Below are 26,277 nucleotides of genomic sequence, written 5' to 3' on the forward strand. Positions count from 1 at the left end.
TAACCATCTTTCGTTAATATCGTCTTTTAACTTTACTAGTTAATTTTTTTGTTTCCATAATTGTCCTTCTTACAAAAATGATTTTGTAAATTCAAAATTAGTCCCCTTTTAAATTTGGGTTAATTCTCAAATTTTAATTTGTTTAGGACAAATTAGGGGGCAAAATGAAATTCATTTAAAAAAAATAAAACACCTCATTTCTCCTCCACATCATCTTTCGCCACCTCATCATATTCATTGGCGAAGGATCGCCGATAGGTCAAATTTTATTTCGACCTTCAAACTTTTTTTAATCTCTCTTATTTTTCTTCATTTTTTTTCTCTAATCTCTCTCTCTCTAATCTCTCTCTACCCTCTCTCTAGCTCCTGCGAAGGGGAGGAGCCCCTTCACTGAAGAAACCAAATCCCAATCTAGTTTCAAACTAGACCGAGATCTGGTTTCAACCAACCAGAACGAGGTCTGGTTTCTCTGGCGAAGGGGAGCCCTTCACCGGAGCTATAGAGAGAGGGATGGTAGAGAAACATGAATAAAAAACAGAAGAGAGACTTAAAGAAAAATTTAAGTTTGAAGGTCGTTGGAAATTTGACCGTCCGACGACCTTCGTCGGAGAAGATGACCAGGTGGCGAGAGATGATGTGGAGGAGAGAGATGATGAAATGGAAGAGATATGAGGTGTTTTTTATTTTTAAAAAAAATTGTTTTAAAATAGTTAAATTTTTTTGGTAATTAATCCAAATTAAAAGGTCAATTTTGAATTTTACAAAATCATTCTTTTAAGAAGGGCAATTAATGAAACAAAAAAATTAACCATTAAAGTTAACCGACAGCGTTAACTAAAAGGAGGCAAAATTTGAATTTATAAAAAATAGGGGGCCAAAAAGAAGCTGGTCACAAAGTAGGGGGCTAAAAAGGAAATCTCTTATTAAAAAAATGTCTAACGTCACCCGCGACAGCGGAAAGTGCCATTAGCATTTCTTTTCCCCCGTCTTCCTGTGTTGGATCCAGCGGTATACTATGCCGGTGGTATGTTTCTTCTCTCGTTCTTTTAGGCGATAGATCTTCTTCTTTCACTTAACTTTCTAGGGTTCCCCAAATCTTCCAAAACCCACTATCATACTATGCTATCACAATCAGAATCATCCACTACAACTACATCAACAAATTCTCCATCACAACCTGAAGATAATAATAATCACTCAACTTCTAATGGATCCACACCACCTTCTCAGATCCCTCTTTCATGGCCACCCACCGGAAAATTAACCCTAGATTGGATCAATGACCTAATTTTAGCTTTTGAATGGTCTTCCAGAAATCTTCCCCCTTCTGAATTACCATCAGTTTTACCTGTTTCTGCCTTTGATAAATTAGTTCTCTCAGCTTCAAAGATTTTGCATAAAGAACCTAATTGTTTGAGAATTGATGATTGTGGTGAAGATTCTAGTGTTGTTGTAGTTGGAGATGTTCATGGACAATTGCATGATGTGATCTTTCTTCTCAAAGATGCTGGCTTTCCTTCTGATAATCGATTCTTTGTATTTAATGGTGATTATGTTGATAGAGGAGCTTGGGGTTTGGAGACCTTTCTTCTTTTGTTAGCTTGGAAGGTAATTTTATATACTCTCTCTCTCTCTCTCTCTCTAGAACTCAACTTTAATGTACAAATGAAGAAGAATTGATCTGATTACTAGCATGGGTCATTGTTGTTTTCCTCTAAAGTATGGAACTTTATATCTATTTTGGTCTATTTTGAATTATTTAAGAAGAGGTGTTTTTTTTCAAACTAGGCTCAGTATAATCTGGTGGCCATCTTGTTTGTGATGAAGATGAATTTTTTTTGGCCCTATGATAGACACATAAAAAATGTATTATCTTATGAAATTGACTTGGTGATTTTTAATTTGTTTATTTCTATAAGAAACTGATTACTGCATGTAGTCAAGTTCAAATTGTTGAATTCCTCTTTTAATGTAGATAATATGTATTCTTATAAGATCCCTATATGATTTTTTCTCAAATAACAGGTCTTTTTGCCTAATCGAGTATTTCTACTACGTGGGAATCATGAATCTAAATATTGTACATCTGTATACGGATTCGAACAAGAGGTGATGTCTAAGTATGGTGATCAAGGGAAACATGTTTACAGAAAATGTTTAGGATGTTTTGAAGGTCTTCCTTTGGCATCTATTATAGCTGGGTGTGTTTACACTTGTCATGGAGGTCTTTTCCGAAGCATTACTGTTACCCCGACAAAGAGACCCAAGGGGAAGAAGGGTCGGAAGATTATGTTAAACCCTGAAATAACTTCTTTGTCTCTTGGTTCTCTCGAAGAATTACTGAAAGCAAGGCGATCTGTTCTAGACCCACCATGGGAAGGTCTAAATTTGATACCAGGTGACGTGCTCTGGTCTGATCCGTCAATGACCCCTGGTCTTTCTCCAAATAGTGAAAGAGGTATTGGTCTATTATGGGGTCCTGATTGCACTGAGGAGTTCCTCAAAAAGAACAATTTGAAGGTACGATTTGAAATTTACATTCAATTGTTAAGGTTATTATTTTGCTCTTAAACATATTAGTAGTGCGTATTAATTATATCTCATGTAATTAACATAGTTTTGTACTTCAAAGCCCAAGATTTCCCTGAGTTGGAAATTTCATCTACTTCCCTGTCCTGATTTAGGTAAAAGAATCATGTTGAAATCAGTTTCATTGAAGTTAATCCTACTCCATGATGTAGCTCTACAGGGGAGGATCCATGGGGCTGCGAGGGGGTGCGGCCGCACCTCCTGGATCCTCTCGAAAAAAAAATAGTAGTCATTTCTTTTGTTATATACAGGTGTATATGATTCATATCTCTTCTAGTGTAACAAAATGACACAAGGTAGACTCCTCTGCGACCTTGAGGACCTGAGTTCGAATCCCTCTACAAGCATTTTAAGTATTTTTCTTGATATATTTATGTGTCTATGCTATATATATATATATATCCAATCGTGTGTATAGATCATATTAAGAAGAGCTTAGCTCAGTGGTTAATTTGTTGAGTGGTGGGTGTTTGGAAGCTTGAGCTTTTGGGTTTGAGTCCCACTTTAATCAATTTCAAGTATTTTATACATTGAAATTATTTAATCACAACATCAACGCCTTTGTTGTTCATTTTGTTATTTTTAGATCCTATATTTTACGGTTTCATCTTTTTGTTGTCCTATTTGTAATACTCTATTTGTTGGGGTTTACTAAAAAAATTATCATAAATTTCTATAAATTTCAATTCGACTACCTTAAACCCTATAAACTTCAACTCACCTACCGTAAATCCCTACAAACTTCAATCCATCTACCATAAATCCTATAAAATTCTATTCATCTACCCTAAACCCTATAAATTTCAACTTATCTACGATAAACCCTTAGTTATCAATTTGAAAATTACATTTACGATATGAGGCAAAATGGTAATTTCTCAAATATAGACGGGGTTTGAGTTCTTGCTAGAACATTGGTGTAAACTAAGAGAGACAAATCATATCATAGATCTAACTTTGTCGGTTGCAACTGCCTCCGTTGAAGAGGTTTTTCATCTTTGAAGCTAGTTATAACACGCTTAAGAAACAAGATGAATGATATGTGGTTGAATGACAGTTTAGTAGTCTTTATTGAAAAAAAGAAGATTTTAGTGAAATTGACAATGAGTCAATTATGCTAACATTTCAAAACGTGAACTCTCGTAGAGGTCAATTGCGTTTGTTATCGTGGATGTATTAATATAATTAATGAACATAAATATTTTGTTAGTTACTGTGTTTGCAAAAAAAAAAATATGTAACTGTATAAATCCACACACCCTAAGTGAAAATCCTGGATCCGTCCCTGTAGCTCTATGGCTCTTGCTCTTCAGCGGGGAACAAAGTTAGGTTTATGATCGAAGTTGATTTTGGAGTTGCTGTTACTTGCCACTTAGTTGTTCAATATCCACAAGTAACTAATCCTGAATTGATCAGCACAATTGCATGTTGTTTCTTTCCGACTTCTTTGCTATAATGATCATCCCAGTCCTTTCTTCTCCTATAATTTACTCCAATCAGGTTGGACTACACCTCCGTTGAATCTAAGTCACTTTCTTTATCAACTTTAGCCATACATTCAAACTATCACTTAAATATTACAAAACATTCTTTGGCAGTAAATACATCCAAATATGTTTGTGAAACTAACATCTTTCACTGGAATAGTGAACAGTCAGTTTTCATTAGCTTAACTTGCTTGAGGGGGTTGTAGGTATTTTTTTATTTTAAGTGAAAAGGATTCTGTTTATAAAAGTCGAGAGTGCTTTATACCTGGTGGTCGATCCAAACTATCACTTAAGTATTACAAAAACATTCTTTGACTGTAAATATGTGCAAGTATATTTTGTGAAGCTAAATATGTCAAGTATCGCTGGAACAGTCACTTCACTATCTTATCTTGCTTGAGGGGTATCTTGGGTACTTTTATATTTTTAAGTGAAAAGGATTCTGTTAATAGGAGTCAAGAGTTCTTTATACCTGGTGGTCGATTGAAATTCGTTAAAGAACCTCAACGGAAAACAGAAAACAATCATGAAAGAAACCTAATATTTATAGCATAAAGTTGTTTATGCAGCAGTTTTATTTAGCTTTTCTATGTAGTTTTCTGTGGTAGATTTTGCAATGCTAATTGTGTAAGTGTTGCCTATTGATCAACCTAAAGTTGATAATCAGGTCACATGAAGGCCCTGATGCACGAGAAAAGCGGCCTGGTCTTGGAGGAATGGAAAACGGTTACACAATAGACCACGAGGTCGATTCAGGGAAGTTGATTACCCTTTTCAGCGCTCCTGATTATCCACAGTTTCAGGTATTATAGATCTCCTCTTTTCAATTTTGAGACTTTAATTCTCTAGGTAATGCATCTCTTTTTAGCAACTTATCTTGTCTTAGCTATACCTTTTAGTACTTATTCTAGAGAAAAACTGAAATTTGACTACACTTCTTTTTTATTAGCCTCCGTCCAATGATTTGGGCTTCAACCTCGATAATTCTCTTCTTCTGGGTTTCTAGAATACGGAATATGAACTTTTATTATATCTTTCCTTCGTTGCTATCAAGTTCCCAATTTGGACTTTCCAATTAACAAACCTTGAGGTTAATATGTTTACCTCCAGACGAAACTTTCATCAAAAGATTACCTTCTATAAGAAAATTTTAAATGGTAAGGTTCGAACTCTAATCTTCTGAGTTGAGTGGAGAAACTTACATGTTACCACCCAACCAATGAGGGTCTTGCTACTTCTATAAACTTATTATTTGCACCTGCTTCTTAATATTCATCCCAAGTTTCTATTGGCAGGCTACAAAAGAAAGATACAACAACAAGGGGGCGTACATTGTGTTGGAAGCTCCAAATTTCGATACTCCGTTTTTCCATAGTTTTGAAGCTGTAACACCAAGGCCGAAGGTATTGCTATAATTGGTCGACCTACATAAACATGTGATATATATGGGTCAATTATATCTGAATGTGATTGGTTAGGAATCAAATGGTTTATAGGACAGTTGAGTCCAGACGACCACATGGTCGGATCTAGTCGAATGTTAAAACATCGATGATCAATCCAAGTATAAAATCTGTATTAATCTTAGGTAAAAGCAGCTACAGGTATTATGCTTATTCTTTCTCTAAACGACGCTAACTTCCGTTTCCCTGCAGGCGAACGCATTCTATAATTTTGTGGATGTTATTGATTCAGATGAAGAACTGGACTTGGCATCAATGACAGAAACCCTATGAAATACTACCTTCATCTGGCATCAGAAAAATTTGTGCAGAGGGACAAAAAATGTTCAAATGCAGCAGGTAGTAGCTAGGACGGTACAGCAAGGTTTTTAGGGGCAATCTCTCTTATCTCAGCCTGCATTCTTCCTGTATAATTTATTTTACCAATTTTTTTGTTTGATGATTCTTTCTTAGTTGTTTGAAGTGTTGTAGGTACAAATATTTATGGGTTGGATATGGGCATGATGGTTCTATATATTAACATTATTTCTTATATACTGAAAGAATTTTGGACTTCGATTGAATCTTGGTTTTTCAGTATTTGAAAGCTAAGGAATTAAATTTTGAAATTTTCGGCCAAAATATTTCTATTTCTCTATGCCTATAAATTTCACTACTTTCTCTTAACATCGTCTGATCGAGGAATTGAATTTCAAAACATTTCGATTGAAATAACCAAAATATTTATATTTCCATACGTACTGAAAAATTCATTAAAAGTAGTGATAATTTGGAAGAGCTTCTCCAAGGTGAATTTGGTTTGAGCTCCTTCCAGTTCTGCCCCCAACTTGGGATTGACTAGAAAGTTCGGCCTCATTTGTTCTAAAATGACTTCCAAAACCATATTAATGTTAGTCAATTTTAACAGTTAGCTTTTTATTTCTATCTTTTATCTTTTCTTTCAAAAGTTTCTTTTTTTTCCGCTATCCTTCCTCTTTCTTACGGCACGAAACCAATCATCCAGCCTTCAACGATATATATTTTTATGTTCTCTCTTCTTCTCTTCCACCACCACCTCTTCGTTTCAAACGAGAGACACCAAGAAAGAAAAAATATCCTCTCAACAAAAAAAAAAATATCAGCATAAAGTAGTTCACAGAATCTGCTTAGATAAAAGATAAAGTTATGCTAAAACAGGGATCAATTAGGAGTACTGAGTACATATACTACACGATTTGAACAGTGAAAACCTTTAGATAATAAAAATTCAAAATATAGGGAGATTAGATGTCTGTTCCCCTAGGATCCACTCACTAACTATAACCTTAAACATGATTTTGTTATACCAGGATAAATAAACAAAGACACAGATCTATTTATAAGGTTTGGTACTGATGATGACGGTAATGTTAGATGTCATTTGACTGATTTCTTCCACAAATTTTCTCTTTTGCTTACTGCTCGATTGATAAAGATGGAGAAAACTAGGAGTCTGACTGCTCGAATGGGACACGAACAAATAACTGTCCATGTAAAGTCACCACGGCAGATGTCTGATGTGGGTCTATTCTCGAAGGTAATGTCACAACCTGCAACCAAACCCCCGGTTATGATCGATTAATAAACAGCCTCAAATAGCTATAACTCGTAAAAAATAAGGCCTGCATTAAGCGGCCTAGTACAGATTCAAGACGAGTGCTACGCCCCATTTGTGGGTTCCACATGGTACAGGTTTATATAGACATATATGTAAATTTTCTATTTTTTTGAAGTCTATGGACAAGACTGCGTTATGTAAATTCCAAACCTTTTTGAAGGGTGTGACACCCCATGGATTATCTGGCTGTTCAGGATCACCAGAGATAACCAAGCGACCTGCTGGATCTGACTGTACACGCACCTGAATCATCATGAAATAAATTTATGAACTACGAACATCATTTTCCAGAATTCAACTAGTGAAGAATATATACATGAAACAGGAAAATATTTCATTACCTCCTCGCGTAAAAGCCCAGGAACTAAAGCATATACCTCAAAACAATCTTTCTGCACAAAAACAAAATTCAGAGACCTTGTTAGAACTTGGTCAACAAGTTCGATAATCTTCGACGGAGCAGCTTAGTGCATAAAAATACTTAACAGTTTTCTGAACATTTATCTTCACCCAATCAGCAGGTGGCCCAACATCAATAACTACTGTATCCACTCTGCAGAACAAAACCCAATTCAAGAATAGCACTGGACAGATTCTGCTTTAAATTTCTTTCTATATATCATAAACAATGCGAAATTCTAGGATGAAAAAAAACTAGAGGTCAAGGGCTTACTCTGGCTTAGAATATTTAGTCATTGTGCGTGCATTTTTGACAGATCGGTCAAGGTCCAGGCTAGATGGCTTTTTACGCTTAACTAAACCTGAATCAATGAAACAAACAAACACTTGGCTCGGTAACAAATCTAAGAATAAAAACTAAATTTAAATCCTCTGAGGAGTCATACCTATAGTTTTAAGTTGTTTATCACGCTTTGGCACAGAAACAGGGATCTTATCCTACCAAACATAAAATACAAATCTGTTTAGAGGACATCACGAAAATTGAGACAACACAAAAATCAGTGTACATATACATAGGTTGAATCTTTGAGATACCTTAGTAACTGGGTCCCCAACCTCACCATTACCAAGTAACCGTTGAGAATGCCACCCCTGCATAGCTCGTGCAGCAGCATCCCTTCGTGCCCTTCCAGATCCAGATGGCAGATTACCACTCTGCATAGAACGTTACCAGAAAATAGCATAACATTGTCGCTAAGATAGAAACAGAGGTTTACCTCCACCAACAACTAAAACATATCTTGCTGAATGCCATATAATGAATCCTACTTGGAATAACGTATGACTTGCATGTCAAAATAGTTGCAAAATACAGAAGTTTAATGCTCGCAAGTGATGACATGACGACACCATTTGTGACCATTAGAAATTTTAGCATATTTTGTCTACCATATTCCAGTTCTAAATGACACCAGGTATTCGCTAGAAACCTTAACACTCATATTTTTGAATCCTTAACTCGTAACCATTTCAACCTGCAATAGATGGCGTTTTACGTGCAAAACATGAGCAACTAAAGTTTATACAGCATACTGAAGGTTGCGGCACTTAAATTCAAAGAACCATAAAGCAAGTGTTTCATATGGGCAAAATGATGAAAAGTGCATGACCGTGATAAAGTCACACAAAATTGTAACTAAAGTGTTTTAATTCAACGGTTGCAGATTTCACATAGCTCTAACATGAACGCTTAGCCTCAATACAAGATGTGAAAAGAAGTCCCAACAACACTACCATGCAAAATCATATACAAGACAGGAAAAAGATAAAAACCAGAATTACACAAAAAAAAATAAAACAAGGTAAAATACCTGAGGGTCGGCACTGGGAGACTCTGTGAAGGCAGGAACAGGGATATGGAGCTCGCCGCCACGAATTTTATGCTTTTCATATTCAAGAAGTGCCTGCAAGAATTCGTCCGCAGTTCAACAGCCCGTTAAGGTCACATAATCACGTGAATATGACACCTCTTGTTAACCACAAATTTTTAGTCAGCCGTTGTTTAACTATTTCAAGATTGCAAATTGCAATACCCATCTTTAGCATGTTCACCCATGACAAATACATTAACAGCCTAGACATGTTTTAACTTCACCCTGGTTCTACTTAGTTTTGATCTCATTTCCAACACATGGAAGGATAAATATAATCTCAACAGGTCATTTTGCTCCACAGCAGACCCATCAAGGTCCTTCCGGGAATATGCACGCAAAATGTTGTTGAGATACTCGAGAAGCCTTAGAGATGTAATTATGTAGCCTTGTACAAACACAAACGCGAAAGCAGGTAGAAATATCAAAACCTTGTTTTTCTTCTCACAATTAAAAATGCGGGAATTAAATACTACAAGGACATATTTAACTTTATGGAATATTGAAATATCACCTTCTCATAAAAACATCGGAATGACCAAGAGACAGTGGTACAAGTCCTGCAGCATGGGGAAACATTGATGGAATTAGTCACTACTCACTAGCATTATCCAGAGAATGAAAAACTCTAATCTTCAAAAAAGAAAGAAAAATGTCTAATCGATATTTTATCAGGATTCCAGAATTTGTATTTGATCGTGAAGTACTCAAGAAATGGGCTAATAAACATCACCAAGATTAGAACACCACAATCAATCACTAGCAGTCCGTACGAAGAAAGTTTTTGTTTAATAAGTGTTTTAATTACTTAGATTTTTTACCTAAAAGTAGAGCAAGTATGTTTTAAGGATCAAAATTACTGCTTGTGTTTCCAACTAAATTTTGATAGCACACTTCCACTTTTAGGAATCAAATAGATAAACACCAAACTCATGTTTACACTCGAAACATGAATCCTATAAACAGGAGTATAGTAATATCCCTCTTCCCTGCCCCGTAAACAAAAAACTAAACCATAAAAAAATGTCAAAACTCAAATTTAAAATCATTAAGATCATGCAAGTAAAGCATGATAACCAAGAAACAATCATGATATAGATTATCCCCTTACTTTGGAGGATGGAAAGATTCCCCTACTTGTCTCCATAACTTGCATGAGGTCACCTGCAAAAGAAAATATTTGAAGTACTATATTTTGTGCTTGATATGAAATCCTCAAATATCATCAAATTAAAGTTGATCAAGAAACATACAAACTTAGATGAAAAAATTGGTAAATAACTTTGACAGAAAAAAGTATTTTTCAACAAATGATGAACTAAGGATTTGGTAAAAATGGCAAACTGTAATACTGTCAATACCTGTTCATAGCCACCCAGCTTGATCACAGCCCTCCATAACCTTATAGTGATAAGAAACTTTCATTAGCCGGACTCCAGAAACTGATATATCTACTTGATCATTTAATAAAGAGACTTACTTGAGGCAATTTAGTCCTTCCCCATAGAACTTAGGTGGTTTAAATTCCAAGCTACTCTCTTTACAGAAATTTTCGAGTTCCTTCATGAATGCAGCTTGCTCTTCTTCAGTTCCCGATTCATCGCCCTCATTCATTGGTACCTCACCGGAAAATGTCTGGTTTGAACTCTCTCTGTTAACGGGGTACTCTTCCTCTACAGCTTCCTCTTTTCTATAATTTTCTTTTGGAGTTTCAAGCTCTACCTTATCGTTCTCGTCGTTCTTCAATTCCTCTCCATTCCCATCTTCAAACTTCTCCTGCACTTCCTCTGTGGGCTCTGCACCTGCTAAATGATCTCCTTCAGCTTCATCGTCACCGTCATCATCTTTACTTTTTTCCAATCCATTTTCATCTTCATTTGTATCACCATTAACTCCAGTTTCTTGACGATTTTCTGTAGAAGTTTCTAGGCTATCTCTTAAATTAGCCTCTTTAGGGGATTCATCGGTCCCTTGTTCTTTAGCAGTGTGAACAGATCCTTCTTGTTCAAAAGCTGCATCAACCAATTCTTCATCACCCGATGTATTATTATCACCTGATGAATCTTTTGTCGACATTACCCCATTATCCTCCTCCATCTCACTCATCTCGACTTAAAATAAACAACTTAAACCCTAAAAAAACAATCAAACACAAAATCACCTCAGAGTAAATGTAAAAACCCTAAGCTAATAACTTAATACTATTCCACCATTGATGGACAATCATCAAGGAAAAAAAACCCAAACAGATAAAATAAATACACAATAATTTCTGTCATTTTCATCAACAATATCACAAATTGACTCAACTTCAACACCTTAAAACCTAGGGTTTAGGCATTTAACCAAGACAAATTTGCTCCAAAAATCAATCATTTTTTTACCAAAATTAAGGAAAATAGAAATGAAGCTTACCCAGTTTAAGCCTTATGGGTTACAAAGGCGATGATGAAAACGGAGTTTGTAAGTATCTTTAATGGAGGTTAATGTTTATTTCAGGCGAAGAATATGAAGTCGAACAAAAAACCCTAAGTGTTATCAGGATAAAACGAGGAAGGAGGAGGAAGAGAATGAATTTACCGTAAAAGCTTTGGATTCGAACGCCTTGTGTTTCTAGAAAGCGCCGTATGCGGAGAGTGAAGAAGATGAAGTGGCAGAGGAGAAAAATATGATCGGCGATTAATAGTCTGATTCTTTTCAATGATAGCGGGAATATTGAGTTAGTCAGGCGGGATATTTTTGGGTGTCATTAGCATTTTTTGATACGGAAGCGACGTATCCAATGCAACACTTGGCATTTAGCAAAAACACAATGAGAAGTTTTATAGGCCCCCATTTTTGTTAAAGGGGTCCCTCTCCTAAATTTATTATGTGTCCACCGAATTCAGAACTCGGTACGGGTCTACCAAATTTACAAAAATAAATTATTATAGTGAATTTCGGTGGGCGCATACCGAATAGTCTCTTGTGAATTCGGTGGGCTCGTATCGAATTCACAAGGAGATGGCCTTTTAACAAGAATGGGGAGCCCCTATAAAACTTTTCAAACTCAATTTATCCAATTTGTTGAGAGATCTCCAATGGGACACTCAAACTCTAACACTTAGAGTGTCACTACAGATTTTTAGAGATTTAGAGCATCTCCGATGCAAAATTCAAAAAAAAAAAAAAAAATTCAAATTGTCCTATGTGTCAAGGCTCGATTGAGTTTATCTTTCCTAGATGTCAATATTGAGATATTTAATTTAAAAGACATATCCAATGCAACACTCTAAAAACTTAAAAGTAACTTAAGTGTCATTTCTTAGATGGGTAGATTTGCTTTTAATATTGAGTGGCCAATTGAGATCTTCAAAAGAAATCTCAAATATTGAGTTTATTTTTTAGATATCTCAACATTAAATGATGCCACATCATTTTAAGATCCAAATTGAGTGTTGTATTGGAGAGAGCTTTTTTTGTAAAAAACTCAAAAAATCATGAGTGACACTTTGAGTTAAAAATCCCTAGTGTCTCTTTAAGACTCTTTAAGTGTCACTTTAAAATTTTAACCAATAGGAACCCTTGCTTTTTAACTACTTTTTATCTATTGAATTGAAGAGTAACATGTGCATTAAGTAGAGGTATTTTAGAGATGGATTATTTCTTAATGGGCCCCAATTTTGTGACCAGCTTCCTGCCTAGCCCCCTACTTCGGTTGTGGAGGGGGCATGGGGTGTGTTAGTAAGTGTCGGAGAAGCCTTACCTTCTATCTTGGAGGGATTTTTTGCCGCGTTAAATAATCTTGGTGTCGCTGCTTACTTGTGAACAAGTTATTTAGATTATTTTTCAAAACAATAAATATATGGTCAAGTAGGTTCCATAACTCGGTCAATATCAGGAATAAACCTTTTCAAATACTCAAGTCAGCAGATACCAGATTTTTAATCTTTCAAGTTTTCGATCAATACCATAATGTTTTTACAAAAAACACCAAATCGATTAAGGCCCAACTAAATGGTGGTCGGGACCCACATCCTTGTTAAAAAATGAGCATGAGACTGGTAACACCCTTGTTCAAAATGAGCATGAGATGGGTACGTATTATCAAATAGTTTTCGTTTGCAATTTTTTTCCTTCACATGAGACCAAGAGGATACATGGAGTTTAAAGAGAGAGTCGAAGTTTTACCGAAAGAAAGATTTAGTAGAGAGAAGAGATTAAAATTTTTCTATAAAATTTTAAATTTTGGAGGCAAAGAGAATTTTCTTCTTTTTCCAAACGGGCGACCTTCCCAAATCCCAAGTGGTACAGTGGTAGAAGTCTAAAAGATTATGACATATTTGTTTAAGGAAGACTAATGGGAAATTAAGTCTCTGCGCATCTTGACATTCCTCGTAGTGGATGGCAATTTTCTTATCTGCCAAACACTACTTTAGCTATTTTTTTTATGAGAAATCGACTACGATCTACATTAGTCGTTCATACATCGAGGCGATGTGATAAGCACGATAACTGTCAAAATACTACTAGGCCTAAAGCAGGGAAGGAACCAGGATTTTTGTTAGAAGGGGATCAAATCATTCTAGTCATAAACTAATTTACAAAATTATTTATAGCATCCACCACTTGAAAATATCAATCAAGTCTCAAAAAATTATAAACAAGTAAGAAGAATAAACTGAGACACCTACTTAGAGAGAGAGAGAGAGAGAGAGAGAGAGAGAGAGAGAGAGAGAGAGAGAGAGAGAGAGAGAGAGAGAGAGAGAGAGAGAGAGAGAGAGAGAGAGAGAGAGAGAGAGAGAGAGAGAGAGAGAGAGAGAGAGAGAGAGAGAGAGGGAGTTTGATGAAGAGAAAGAAAAGGAGAAAGAGAGAGACGATTTCTCAAATAAATATATCTATTTTCAAATTACGATTTGTAAACAAACGATTTTGGTTAATAAGAAATCAAAATTTATATGACTCGAATTGATTTCTCTTTACGGCTCGAATCAATATGTATTAACAAATAGATAAAAATTGAAGTTAACAATGAAAACTCGTAAAATAGAAACTTACATTTAAAAATGGACGAACGGTGGAAATTAAGATCATTCGACTTTACGTTATTGCTCCGTAAGAACTCTAGATGGTGGAAATTGGTGAATTAGATTAGGTCTTGTCGGGTAGGAATTTAAGTTGGGAAAAAATCATTCAAATTAAGTCATTGTTGAGTAAACATTTTAGGCGGTGAAAATTAATAACTTAGATTAGATCTTTGTGTGATAAGAATTTAAGCGGGCTTAGTTAAGTTTTAGGTTGAGTTGGGTTATGGGTGCCAATAAAATTTAAAAGAACAAAGTCCAATCTTTTACTAATAGAGAAGGATAGAGAAGAAGTGGGAAAAGGTCAAGGATCAGGGGGCCATGAACTCTCTTGACCCTTGTCTAGATACGTTTCTGGCCTAAAGAATTAAATGGTCTATACCACGAATTAAATAACCTAAAACTTACATAATCTACTTTATTTATATCCAGATTCAATATTCCTGGATTTTTGCTCTTATCAGATCGAATTTGAGATCTCATTCGAGTATATGCACTGACTAATCGGGCTACTCACAAGTTGGACAGTACCTTAGCTGTTAGAACAATAGGAAGTCGCACTTTGGCTTCTCGCTCCAAAACGGCACTATTTGAAACACACACACACACTCTCTCTCTCTCTAGAACTTGAGGATCAATCGAACTAGAGAGAAGATTCATATGGAGTGCGTGGTTGAAGGAATCATAGAGACCCAGGTACTGTTTCTTTCAAGATTACCCTTTTACCTGCTTCCTTGAATCCTCATCACCTCTTCTTTGTGCCCTAGCTTTTTAGGTTAACCTACTTACTTGATTTGAAGCCTGCAACTATTTTAAGGAAACCGAGCGGAAAATAAAAGCAAACCCAGGGATTAAAAGAAGTAGACAATTTTTATGTCAAATTTGAACTTTTTTCATGGTAGCTTATAGATCTGTGGTGAAGAAGTTAGATAATTAGTGTACTAATAATAAAAGTTCTTATTGTAATTTGTAAGAAATTAGACTAAAAAAGGGACCTCTTTTAGTTATATTCTTCCTAACCTGAACAAAATGCTAATATACTACTATGGTAAAGAAACATAAGAACTTAGGTGATTGACAATGCAATCAATAGAGGGAGCTACAGGGATTTTGATTTCATACTTGATGCCTATAGGAAAACCCAGCCCTGGTTGGTCTCCAAGTAGTTCCGCTCATGCTTTATAGAGTTTATTATTCTGTTTTGTGGTTCGGGTGATGTGGTTTCTGAAATCATCAAGAGCTAGAGACGGTAGACGACAGTAACTTTGGGTTATGCATTACGGTGAAGACATTTTTTACATTGAAATCATCGTTTCAGTTGCTCGAGTTTCAATGCCCCTATAGGCTATAAAGATATTACCTTATCACTTCTGCAAATGATGATTATGCTTGATATATGATTCACATTGCCTGATTTTGTTTAAAAAGGTGTACTGCATGTGGATAACATTTGGGGTTTAATCCTGCAGCATGTTGAAGCTCTAGAGATCCTTCTTCACAGTCTCTGTGGTGTTCCTAAAGAACGTCTTAAGATCCATGAATTTTGCTTAAGAAGCGGACCAAATCTTGGTGAGAATTATCTGTTATATAGACTCTTGGACATTTTAATATTTTATTTCTGTTTCTACTTCCACGTAATGAGCAGATGTTTCGGATTGATGCATTCATGCATCATAATGATACCTTAGATAGCATTTGAACCTCTTTTATACGGAGCTTTTACATTTATCCATGTCCGTGTATAAACTTATATATGTGAGAATGCGTATTATTATTACTATGGAGCAGTTTGAAATATGGTGCGATCTTAAGCATCAATCCAAAACATTGGAATAAACACTACAACCGTCTTGTGCATTGTGTTCCAGGAGTTGTAAGTTCAGAAATTCGAATCCTGTGCGATCTTGAGCAGCCAACACCTACCTGGTAAAGACTTCTGATGATCCATCTGAGATTCTGAATGTTTTGTATAGGAATTTCATTTTTTTTTCTTGAACAAGTTTTTTCTTAGAATGGCTATATAGAGAAGACAAATTGTGGGTTGTTGCAGGACAGTTCGGCACGTCGGAGGTGCAATGAGAGGTGCTGGCGCTGAACAGCTTTCTGTTTTAGTGAGAAGCATGATAGAGAGTAAAATAAGCAAGAATTCACTTCGTTTCTTTTATACACTTGGTTACAAATTAGATCATGAACTTTTGAAGGTTGGATCTGCCTTCCATTTTCAAAGGGGTGTTACAATTACTGTCACTGTTACATCTGTTAATAAAATGTTGAAACTCCATGCCATTGATGAAGCTGTGCCAGTTACTCCTGGTTTACAACTGGTTGAAGTGACTGCCCCAGCTACTGCTGACAATTATACTGAAGTTGTTGCTGCTATCTCTTCTTTCTGTGAATATCTTGCACCGTAAGGATCTTTCTCTTTTATTGTCTATCCTTCCTTTTTTGATTAGGAATTCTATTGTCAAAGCCTAGGAAACACTTTATCTCCCAACAAATGTTTGTCACTTCTAATGTGGTTACTGCAACTGACTGTCAAAATGATGGTTAAGTTAGCTTTTCAGTTTGGGCTCAAAGAATGCTCGATTTGATGGATTATATCATCTTGAGTTCCCTTTCTTTTGGATGACAACTTATAAGTCAGTTAAATGTGACCTTCTTTTCTTTCTAAAATTATTCTTATAGAGTTCAGTTATTGTGTTTCAGGCTCCTGCATTTGTCGAAACCTGGAGCTGCAGCTGGAGTTGTTCCCACTGCTGCTGCTGCGGCTGCTTCTCTTATGTCAGATGGTAGGGGCAAGACCATATAACTTCATCTCTGCCTTTCTGGACTCTTCGCACATGGCTCAAAAAGTAAATATTTAACCTATTGAGCTTCACTCTGATGCCGCAAGATGAGGATTGTGATCCTGGACTTATAGCTGGAATTCACTGCCGTGGTGCCATAGGACAAGACTGACCAAAATTTATATGTCGTAGTTAATTTACAAATCCATCAGGGAGAGAGATAAAATGTGATTCTTTTTGTAGTGGATTTATACCTTATGATTATCATTTTGCTTTGTTGGATTCATCAGATTTTGAAATAAAACTCACTGGAAATGCCATATTTTGGGTAGTTATCATATGAGATGAATGTAACTGTTCATGTCAGCTTGTTGTTTAACTGTGTTAATGGAGGCCAAACTCTTGTAGCCATCAGTTGTGGAAAAGAAGCAACTGCTATAACATGGCAATATTACAATAGGCCAGGGCCACAAGTCCATAATCAAGTTTTAGCTACTGTTGTCAACTGGGCCTGTGCTCGTGCCAGGTCGAGGCGTCGAGCTTTAGGATTAAGCAGCCAGCTTGTGGCCTGCCTCAAGCCCGTCCAAATTGGTTCGGACTTCTCTGTCACAGACTAATTGATCACTTGTGTTAGCACATTTCCTCTTCCAGACCTTGACATACTTAATGTTGATTTCTGAAGTACAAGTTCCAAAGACGGAAACAACAAGAACTGAGATAATGGACCAAACTTGGTTTGTAAATCTATTCAATTTACACTTTACAAAGTCAAAAAGCAAATCAGAGAACTAGAACCATAGTTTGCTTAACCTTTAACATGTACATGGAATGATGGAAAGCCAGAATGCCACTCCAATCTTGGCAATTTATAAAAATTAATCCTTTAAGTTAAGCCTCACATTTTGAACTTTAACTGATAACTTTAGTTTTTGTTCTTCCATATCTTTTAAAACTCTGAGAAGATTTCCTCGGTAGATTTCGCCTCGTCGATTAACACTGTCAAGTTCATTCATCAATTCAAGAATTCTCTTGTCCTTGTCATCCTACAATCAAGAAGAAGAAATTGAAAAATCATTAACTGACATACATTGCTTACAATTGCAAGAAAGGATCAAACATTGTCGGACCAAATATTTTTCAAGCGAATACCAATGTAATAGCTAAAAAGGTGATAGTAGCATAGTGGTTGCCAATGTCCCGTATCGACACATTAGGGTTTTTCATAACCCCATCTAAGTAGCGAAAGAAGACCGAAAATGGATTCCCATAATAAGTCCTCCGTTATAGTTATTCATCCGAAAGTATAGCATAACACTAAACATGAAATGTATGGATGTTAAAAAGTTTTGGAAGTGAGCTTTGATAAAATGCATCTACTAAATTCGGGGAAAGTAGTGTAGTTTTCTCAAAAATAGTAAACAGAATAGGAAGGACCGGAAAATCTACTGAAACACTTACGGGTAAAATAAATTCTATCAAGATTAAAAAAGACTAACCGCAGTGAAAGGCTGAACTATTCCTGATTCATTTCCATCAATGGCTTCTTCATGGCTTTGGCTTTCAACCTGCACAACTTCACTCCCAGGCGTTTTTGCAGCAGCAACTTTCTTTGCAGCCTCTTGTAGAGCCTCGATTGCCACATTATATGTATGCAAAGACTTCGATCCTTCCTCTACAAATTTGATTGCTTCCTGACGCAGATTATTAAATCGGACAGTCAAAGACTCCCGAGAGTTATTTGGCAATTCAATAGCACGTTCATTTACTACAACTCCACTCTTGGCATTTCTTGTCCACCTTTTTAATACATACTGAGATGGAAGAGTAAGAACATTCGTTACTTTGAAGACTGCTAACATATGCCTACAGACAACGCCAGTAAATTCAAACATTTGGCAACTACAATTTGCTTTCGTTTCAAATACATGAAATCTAACCATATACGCCTTGTGATTTTCTCCAAATTTTGCTACCCGATATGTGGTGATTGTTCCAGAGTCCTCGGTCTTGGTTGCGGTAATTGCAAGAGTCTCAACTAATTCGTCTTGAAATTTCATGAACATTCTTCTTGTAAAAAGGCTTGCTGCTTGCTTTTCCATTGGAGAAGGGGTCTTTAGAATTGGTGCGGTATTTATAGTATCATAATCTGCCTTTACTTCCTTTTCATGCCTACTTGCTATGGCTTTCTCATACTGCTTAACCAAAACCTGTATGGTGGTTGATGCATTAATATACCCATCGAAAAACGAATTTATACTATCACTCCCTTGAGTTACAGATATATCTCCAAAGAATGTATCCCTCAAATATGCAGGAACCCACTGCTCGTGGGCTATGTACATCGACTGAATCCATTCATTACCGACAAGATTAAACCTCTGGATTAATGAATCCCAACATAACTCAAACTCATCAATTGTTTCACTCATGTTTACACATTTACGAAACTCGGCTTCGAAATTGGGATGTGACTGATATACAAAAGACAGCCTCTCTTGGGCTTCTCTAAATATACTCCACCTACAAAATCTATGACGAGTATTTGGGAGGACATGAGCAATAGCTGCATGAATGACCCTATCCTGATCTGTCGTGATGGACACAGGATGACGATTGGACATTGCTGCAAGCCAAGTCTCAAACAACCAAATAAAAGAAGATTCGGATTCGTTGAGAATCAAAGCGCACCCAAATAGTACAGGTTGCCCATGATGATTCAATCCAGTGAACGGAGCAAAAGGAACCCTATATCTATTTGTCCTGTAAGTCGTGTCAAATGTAACAGTATCACCAAAATAATTATAGTTCGTCCTAGAAGTTGCGTCAACCCAAAATATATTACCTGTAGAGAGATCGGTATCACCTTGAACTGCATAAAAGAAAGTAGGATTTTCTGCCCGCATTCGCCTTAAATAATCCAAAACATGTTGACCCCCATTGCCAAGAGTCTTCTGCTTGCTACCACTCATGTAATTCCGACAATCTACAGTTGTAAAACCGACATTGTTAACCCCTCCGGATTCCTTTATTAACACGGACATTACACCACTAGGTCCTATTCCAGCTGCCTGTAGAGTATCGATTAAACTCCGGGCCGGGCCTGATACGTGCCGATGCGATCGAAGTGAATGCACTTTGTCTGGTTGCACTAATTCATGATTATGTTCTCTCACAAACTTGGAAACAACCCATTTTCCAGAATCCTGTTTCTTTACCATTATCATTGCCTTACAACCTACCCTAGTGACAGCTCTCTGTCGTTTTAATCGGTTTTCACTACTATTACCATCTCTATCTTTCCCATTTCGAAACCCTTGTCTAGAACAAACAATCTGTCTACAGATTATTGCACCATCACGACGAGACCTATGATAAACACTAACCCTAGTACTGAAACCAACTCGACGAGCGTAAGAATTATAAAAAATCCTTGACCCCTCTTCAGATTCAAATTCCATCCCTTCAAAGGGTTCAAGGTTTGGGTCAAAATCAGAATCATAAAAGTCTTGATTCATGATTGAACTTTCAAAACCCTCATCATAATAAGCATCTTCTTCTTCATCATCAGGGTGTTCAATGTCAACTCCCTCGGTGTCTTCTTCGCCGGAGCCCATGTCAAATTCTATCACTGCGTTTTCTATGTTTAATGGTTCAAATTCCATGACGGAAGTGGTCTTCTTACTTTATAGGGCTTGCTTAAATCTTAATTATAGTATCGATTTCAATATAGAGAAAGTTAGCATTTTGAGATTACATATCAGAAAATAGAGAAGTAGAAGTACGAACCCGCTATTAGTTTGAACTTTGAAGGATTGCTTAGATATGGAACAACAAATTGAGCTAGCGAGCTTGATCTGAGGTAGTTCTAGAGAGAGACAGAGAGAGAGAGAGAGAGAGAGAGAGAGAGAGAGAGAGAGAAGTAGAAGTATTTCTAGGGTTTCTGTTTACATGAGAAAGACATGCATAGGCAGTATCACCTCCATCACCAACCAGAGTTCCAGAAGAGAAAGGCGGAGAGATAGAGAGGGGGGTAGTTCGATTATTGTTTTCTTTCTTTGGGTATTGATTAGTTGAAGTGAGCGAGGAATCTGAAATTTTAGGAATTTTTTTCTCCCGCGAAAAGAATTCTAACGAGCAACAAATGGGAAAGCCCGACCTAGGTTGGGAATCGGGATGGCTGACCAACCATGAGCACTATTTCAACGGAACTAGGCCCCGCGAGCTCCATATACTTCTATTTGGGTTGGGAGGTGAGGTGATGAAGAAGTCAGGGCTGGATCATTTAGCCAGTTTACTACTAGAGTGTCCCGATTAAGTTTTAGATGGCTGCATTTGTTGGCAGGGGTATGAGAATACCAACACTTCCATCTATCCTCTAGTCTAGAGAGATGCCCATCACCCTTGACGAGGGCTCTCGTCGTGACGTCACTGAGGGATCAACGCCTCGTGATTGAGAGATACTCACTAGTGGTCCCAATGTGACAGAAGAAGATGTTAAGGAGGGAATGAAGCTCTATAAAAGATGCATTACGACTGAGTTGGTTAAGGGCAAGCCGGAAGGATATGTGTGTGAAAGGGTATAAGCTGTACATTTGGGGAACACACTTTTCACGGCTGTAGCTGTTCGAAGATCCCTGTCTACTCTCTCCTAGATTCTTATGGAGTTGGGGGCAAATTGGTGATGTTCAGTTTAGATGTATTCTTTAGCAATACATCCACATTTTTAGAGCTTTTTAGGTGAGAATTGCTTTTAGGTATTTTGGCTGTGCTATTCCAGGTGATTTTACCAATACCTGTAAGAAGCATATTCCGTGATGCTTTGTTTGTTGGCTTATGTGGAAACACTTTTGGAGCAATGGTTTTCGTTACGCTAATAAAAACTCGGTACCTTTTCCGACACAATTTAAGTTGAATATGATCCAAATTCCTCCAAACTTCGCATGCTATTCCTTGTATGCATGTACGGAGTCAAGTCAAGAGTCCATAAAAAATACTTCAAAAAATTGTATCGAATGGGTGCTCATCGACAATGCATCGACGAAAACATAATGAAGTCCCTCATGAAAACATAAACACTCGATATAAAGGTGAAACAAAATTATGGAGATTCTGTCAAGATCAAAGTACATGATGAACTAGATCATGATAGAAAAAGTAAACCATGAAAAAAGAAAAAGAGCACAGAACCTTGTCGGATTACCAGATACTTTTTGATTGCGAGTTTGGATAACTTTATAAGGATGCATCTGTGAATAACTTATATTATTACAAGGGTGCTGAACCACTGAATGAAGATGTCGACATAATGGAGAGAACTTCTGTCACAGAAGCCATGGAACTCAAAGCTGCTTTTAGAACGTCTTGTGAGCATCCTGGTTTCACGATGATCTTTACCTAAACATGGGGAGAATGGCAAAATGAGCATAAAGAACTAAGAATCAAGAACATGATTTCCTGACATACAAAATCTACTAGTGTAATAACATTAAACTTCGAAGATTTGGGTGGTGTGTTTTTCAGCATCTGAATTATGACGTGTGAAATGATCTTTCACTTTGTTGGACAAATTTTTTTTCCAATAAAATCATCTAAGATTGTAGAATAAATCAGACCTTCGTCTCAAGGCATCTGGATTGTACATCAAGTCAGACCTTCAACTAAATTTTTGGCTGGAATTTCGCTTTAGTAGTCTGACTCAATCAACAGTAAATCATTAAACAAGAAAGATTTAGACAAGAATAACTCGCACGTGAGATTCAAATGCCTAATCTTAAATTCTTAGCTATATATATATATATATATATATATATATATATATATATATATATATATATATATATTATATGGGGGAGTTCCTGTTTCTAACTTTCTTTCTTGAAGTCTTTTCATGCACTTCTGGTTATGAGATAGGAGAAAAGTATGAAGACAAAGACAGACACAGACCTTGTCGAGATATTCCTGCAGCTTCTTGATCCGACCCATGTAATCTTGGTCTTCAACACACAGAGTCATGGCTTTACTGTCAGCACCTGGACCATCAAACTGCAGCGGGCCTGGGTTTCTATAGACATCATCTAACAAAAACGCTGTCGCATTTTCACTAAGCAACCTGCAACCATCACGCATAAAAAGGATCCGGTATTGACTTCTATTTGCTAGGAGAGACTAGGAAAATTTCGTCCGTATCGACTTTTCAGAAAAGCAAAGCAATAAAGAATAGAAATTTTAGCAGCAGATGAGAAAAGATCCTGAGTTGGCAATGAAAGTCCAATAAAGAAGGTGAAAGTTTAAATTTTCTTGCCCTTGACTCAGATCTTGTTAGTTTTTTGACATTTTCTCTAAGTCAGTTTTGAAGTTTGACTCGAGGTTAGGATTGACTCTTCATAATGGCTGATTTTGGGTCCATTAGAGTCAAACAAGTCAAATTCAAACAATGAGAATAGAAAAATAAACACTAACCGAGTTTTATTTTTTCCAAAAGTTTTAGCAGGAATCACAATAACTATACTCAATATATATTAAAAAATCAGCAACTACATACTCATATGCTTTGCCTTTCAGATCAACAGTCGCGGGATGAACGGCAGGTTTACCAATCAAGGAGGTGCCAGGACCACGTGCATATCTTTTTACAGTCATCATTGCCTACGAGAAGAAAATTTACAAATAAGTAAATGTTCATTCAACCCTTAGAGGTCATGTGAAGCGGTTAAGGTTTAAAATATCAACTTCATAAGAAAAGTAAATAAACAATTTTTGATAAAAGTATCACAAAACTTAAAAGAAGAGATCCTACGGTAATTGGAGCAGCACCACAACGCCACTTCTGAGTAGGATTTTTCAGGTTGGTAACAGTAGCCATGTAACCATTCAAACCAGCTGCTAAAATATGGTAGCAGATGTGTCCAAGAACCTGAGAAATATGACATTGTTAGATTACAAATAGATCACAGGAGCCGAAAATTACGGAAGAATGAATAGTTGAAAGCTTACATAGGCGTAGTCACAGTCAAATTTTGATGGTAAAGATCCTCTAGCCTGGTAACCAAAGAAATGGCAGATAGCATTGAATTTCTTCCCCTTATATGTTCCATCTCTCTGTTTACATCATCACATACATTAGCATACAAGTTTATACCAAGGAATGAAACTTCTCGAAATTTCACCGAAATTTCGCGAAACGTTTCCTAAAATGAGATTAGGTGCACGAAATAACACTTACAACTATTTCCTGCATAGTTTCCACCGACATGATCGAAATTTCCACCGAAGTTGTGGGAAATATCGAAATTTCCACCGACATGATGGAAATTTCGACCGACATAGTAGAAGTCTAGCAAAAAAACCAGAGAAACTAATACTAGAAAAATATCCATTTCTTCGTCTTTTTCATCTTAATTTCTCTTAGATCTTTCTTGATTTTTATGTTATGTTTTCCATGGTTTTTAGATCTATTTGAATGATTTACGACTTGACTTAACTGCCTAAAATTGATTTTATCTTAGTAACACCTCTAATATAACTGTGTAATTGACGATACCTTCTCAAACTAACATAGTTTGTTAATTACTACTAGTAAGAATGTTATCTTTTGGGTGTTATGGCCAAAAAATTATTCAATTTACCCCCGGAAGTAACTGTGTAATTGTTAATACTCCCTCAAACTAATAGATAATGTTAAACATCATTTTTATGCTTCATTATGGTTTAATAATCTTGTTATACATAATTGCATCATATTTCTATCATTTCTGTAGATTTGTAAGATTTCCACACTGACCGAAACGTTTCTACGAAACGTTTCTACTTTTGGACCGACCGAAATTTCCACCGAAACCGAAATTTCATTCCTTGGTTTATACAGTTGTACTAATGAATTTCCAAGTACTTTTATTTGATAATCTTTTAGCAAATTTCAGATTTTCCTTTGCGAGAAAACAATTTGGATGAAAGAAATGAAAGCTAATTATTATGGAATTGGTCATGCATTAAACAATCATGGCATCAGGCAGTAATGAGTAAGCTTGAACTAAAGAGTGAACGAGAAACTAGGAATGACCAGAAGTTTTTTTCTGTACCTACCAATCGCTTGTTAATCTCTGTCTCCACTAGATGAGCTAGAAGTTTCTCTGTCTCGATCTGGAAGTTAGCGAAAAGCATTAAATAAGGAACGAAGATAATAATACCTAACAGAGAAGACCGAAATCTGAAGTCCCCGTACCTGGGACAATTGCGCGGAATCATCTGACTCGGGATGAAGAAGCAGCTGTAAAGTAAAAAGATCTTACTATACGATGAGAATCAATGTGACGAGAGAGAGAGAGAGAGAGAGAGAGAGAGAGAGAGAGAGAGAGAGAGAGAGAGAGAGAGAGAGAGAGAGAGAGAGAGAGAGAGAGATACCTGTTTTCTTATAAAGATGGGCAAAAACTCGAACAAGGCAGAAGCCCAGGGTGAAAGTTGTGAAGAAATGTTGTCGACTGAAACCCCTTGCCTGTGTAAATTATGAATTTCCTGGAAGGGATTACAGTTCCAAGTATTAATAGATCCAGTGCTTAATATTAAAACAGACAGATGACATCTGAGCATAAGCATTGACGATAGAGCAGTATCATATATGACAATGTGCAATACCTGTAAGAGAGCATACACTTCAGGAATACTTTCAATAAGACCTTCAGGTAGTAGGATGACCCCATGGTTTTTATCTGTTTCAAAAACCAAAAGACAAGAGGAAGAACAATAAATAAAAGAAGTAGAAGAACAAAAGAAACTAGTAGCAGCAATTGGTGCAAGGAAACAACTCTTCAACTAAGAATTATGATTATGTTCTTTTACTGTTCCAACAGAAGAGTGCCGAGTCAGAAGCATTTGCAAGTAATACAAAAATAAATAATAAACGACTACTCAGTTGCAAACCTTGTTCTGCCCTGGATTGAACTGCATCACAAATTTGTTTTGTGAGATCAAAAAGAGTGAGCTTCGATGAAGCCACCTCCTCACCAAGAATAACCTGAGAAATAGTTGATTGCATCAATTGGTGTATACACAGGGAGACATAATCATGCAATATTGTAATATATTTGAAAACAAGAGGTAATGGCAGAAGAGAAAGCTGACCATATTTGGATGTGACTGAAGAGCGCACTCCAAAGCAACATGTGATGCTTTCCGGCCCATGAGTCTGATGAAATAGTAATACTAGAATAACAGAACAATATTTTTTGGTTAAAAATCCACTAAGCATGAAATGAGAGAAGAAAATTTCTATCAATATCGATCTATACATAAAAAAGTTTGGACATTGTCGTTTGAGGAGAGTCTAAACCGAATGGCTGAAGCCTGGACCATCTTTGATATTGTTCACCTACATTTATTAATGGTCCAGCGAACTATTATTTTCTCATTGGTTTTTTACTCTCCT

The 26,277-nt window shown here is 36.5% G+C and overlaps 5 protein-coding genes across 7 annotated transcripts in view; 2 read left to right on the forward strand and 3 right to left on the reverse strand.

Annotated features, from left to right (window-relative positions):
• The first annotated feature begins 949 nt into the window (after window positions 1-949).
• Window positions 950-6,094, forward strand: LOC147566059 (serine/threonine-protein phosphatase 7-like). The gene is made up of 5 exons (XM_086652543.1): window positions 950-1,608; window positions 2,026-2,520; window positions 4,733-4,879; window positions 5,372-5,479; window positions 5,732-6,094. The coding sequence occupies exons 1-5, from the start codon at window positions 1,120-1,122 to the stop codon at window positions 5,810-5,812; spliced, it is 1,320 nt and encodes a 439-aa protein (XP_086508669.1). The 5' UTR covers window positions 950-1,119; the 3' UTR covers window positions 5,813-6,094.
• A 590-nt stretch (window positions 6,095-6,684) lies between these two features.
• LOC147566060 (AT-rich interactive domain-containing protein 6-like) lies at window positions 6,685-11,715 on the reverse strand. 2 transcript variants are annotated; one of them, XM_086652545.1, is made up of 13 exons: window positions 11,588-11,715; window positions 10,488-11,140; window positions 10,369-10,408; window positions 10,119-10,171; window positions 9,522-9,567; window positions 8,948-9,040; window positions 8,172-8,291; window positions 8,021-8,072; window positions 7,849-7,936; window positions 7,662-7,728; window positions 7,517-7,567; window positions 7,326-7,418; window positions 6,685-7,107 (listed from the first exon to the last, which is right to left on the reverse strand). In XM_086652545.1, the coding sequence occupies exons 2-13, from the start codon at window positions 11,111-11,113 to the stop codon at window positions 7,003-7,005; spliced, it is 1,434 nt and encodes a 477-aa protein (XP_086508671.1). In that variant the 5' UTR covers window positions 11,114-11,140; window positions 11,588-11,715; the 3' UTR covers window positions 6,685-7,002. The 2 variants fall into 2 exon arrangements, with proteins under 2 accessions (XP_086508671.1, XP_086508670.1); XM_086652544.1 differs by having other exon boundaries at window positions 11,423-11,622.
• A 2,728-nt stretch (window positions 11,716-14,443) lies between these two features.
• LOC147566061 (mediator of RNA polymerase II transcription subunit) lies at window positions 14,444-17,194 on the forward strand. Its single transcript, XM_086652549.1, has 5 exons — window positions 14,444-14,766; window positions 15,540-15,639; window positions 15,939-15,996; window positions 16,121-16,477; window positions 16,777-17,194. The coding sequence occupies exons 1-5, from the start codon at window positions 14,731-14,733 to the stop codon at window positions 16,877-16,879; spliced, it is 654 nt and encodes a 217-aa protein (XP_086508675.1). The 5' UTR covers window positions 14,444-14,730; the 3' UTR covers window positions 16,880-17,194.
• Window positions 17,195-17,555: 361 nt separating this feature from the next.
• On the reverse strand, window positions 17,556-21,524 carry LOC147566062 (protein FAR1-RELATED SEQUENCE 5-like). The gene is made up of 3 exons (XM_086652546.1): window positions 21,219-21,524; window positions 18,353-21,078; window positions 17,556-17,899 (listed from the first exon to the last, which is right to left on the reverse strand). Exons 2-3 carry the CDS (start codon window positions 20,516-20,518, stop codon window positions 17,732-17,734), a joined length of 2,334 nt encoding a protein of 777 aa, XP_086508672.1. The 5' UTR covers window positions 20,519-21,078; window positions 21,219-21,524; the 3' UTR covers window positions 17,556-17,731.
• Window positions 21,525-21,917: 393 nt separating this feature from the next.
• Window positions 21,918-26,277, reverse strand: part of LOC147566063 (pyrophosphate--fructose 6-phosphate 1-phosphotransferase subunit alpha) — a 30,904-nt gene continuing 26,544 nt past the window's right edge. The window contains exons 10-21 of one of the 2 annotated variants that reach the window (XM_086652548.1): window positions 25,974-26,054; window positions 25,773-25,866; window positions 25,488-25,561; window positions 25,257-25,367; window positions 25,078-25,122; window positions 24,939-24,995; window positions 23,850-23,954; window positions 23,653-23,769; window positions 23,398-23,501; window positions 22,800-22,965; window positions 22,469-22,546; window positions 21,918-22,250 (exon numbers count right to left, since the gene is read on the reverse strand). In XM_086652548.1, the coding sequence (XP_086508674.1) occupies window positions 22,514-22,546; window positions 22,800-22,965; window positions 23,398-23,501; window positions 23,653-23,769; window positions 23,850-23,954; window positions 24,939-24,995; window positions 25,078-25,122; window positions 25,257-25,367; window positions 25,488-25,561; window positions 25,773-25,866; window positions 25,974-26,054 (987 nt within the window). In that variant the 3' untranslated portion in view covers window positions 21,918-22,250; window positions 22,469-22,513. The remainder of the gene's footprint in view (window positions 22,251-22,468; window positions 22,547-22,799; window positions 22,966-23,397; window positions 23,502-23,652; window positions 23,770-23,849; window positions 23,955-24,938; window positions 24,996-25,077; window positions 25,123-25,256; window positions 25,368-25,487; window positions 25,562-25,772; window positions 25,867-25,973; window positions 26,055-26,277) is intronic. The other variant, XM_086652547.1, reaches the window with a different exon arrangement.

Source organism: Eschscholzia californica, unplaced genomic scaffold, assembly GCF_041429995.1.
Source record: "Eschscholzia californica isolate CP2 unplaced genomic scaffold, dmEscCali1.0.p SCAF_1, whole genome shotgun sequence".
Taxonomy (NCBI): Eukaryota; Viridiplantae; Streptophyta; class Magnoliopsida; order Ranunculales; family Papaveraceae; genus Eschscholzia; species Eschscholzia californica.

Excerpts from the sequence above, each read along its gene's own strand:
- LOC147566059 (XM_086652543.1), top strand. The coding sequence starts at position 1,120 with ATGCTATCACAATCAGAATCATCCACTACAACTACATCAACAAATTCT. Across the intron at positions 1,609-2,025 it reads TTCTTTTGTTAGCTTGGAAG|GTCTTTTTGCCTAATCGAGT; the intron begins GTAATTTTATAT and ends CTCAAATAACAG. Across the intron at positions 4,880-5,371 it reads CTGATTATCCACAGTTTCAG|GCTACAAAAGAAAGATACAA; the intron begins GTATTATAGATC and ends TTCTATTGGCAG.
- LOC147566060 (XM_086652545.1), bottom strand. The coding sequence starts at position 11,113 with ATGAGTGAGATGGAGGAGGATAATGGGGTAATGTCGACAAAAGATTCA. Across the intron at positions 10,409-10,487 it reads GAAGGACTAAATTGCCTCAA|GTTATGGAGGGCTGTGATCA; the intron begins GTAAGTCTCTTT and ends TATCACTATAAG. Across the intron at positions 8,292-8,947 it reads CTCCCAGTGCCGACCCTCAG|AGTGGTAATCTGCCATCTGG; the intron begins GTATTTTACCTT and ends CGTTCTATGCAG.
- LOC147566061 (XM_086652549.1), top strand. The coding sequence starts at position 14,731 with ATGGAGTGCGTGGTTGAAGGAATCATAGAGACCCAG. Across the intron at positions 15,997-16,120 it reads GAGCAGCCAACACCTACCTG|GACAGTTCGGCACGTCGGAG; the intron begins GTAAAGACTTCT and ends GGGTTGTTGCAG. Across the intron at positions 16,478-16,776 it reads TTCTGTGAATATCTTGCACC|GCTCCTGCATTTGTCGAAAC; the intron begins GTAAGGATCTTT and ends ATTGTGTTTCAG.
- LOC147566062 (XM_086652546.1), bottom strand. The coding sequence starts at position 20,518 with ATGGAATTTGAACCATTAAACATAGAAAACGCAGTGATAGAATTTGAC. Across the intron at positions 17,900-18,352 it reads TAGTTCAGCCTTTCACTGCG|GATGACAAGGACAAGAGAAT; the intron begins GTTAGTCTTTTT and ends TCTTGATTGTAG.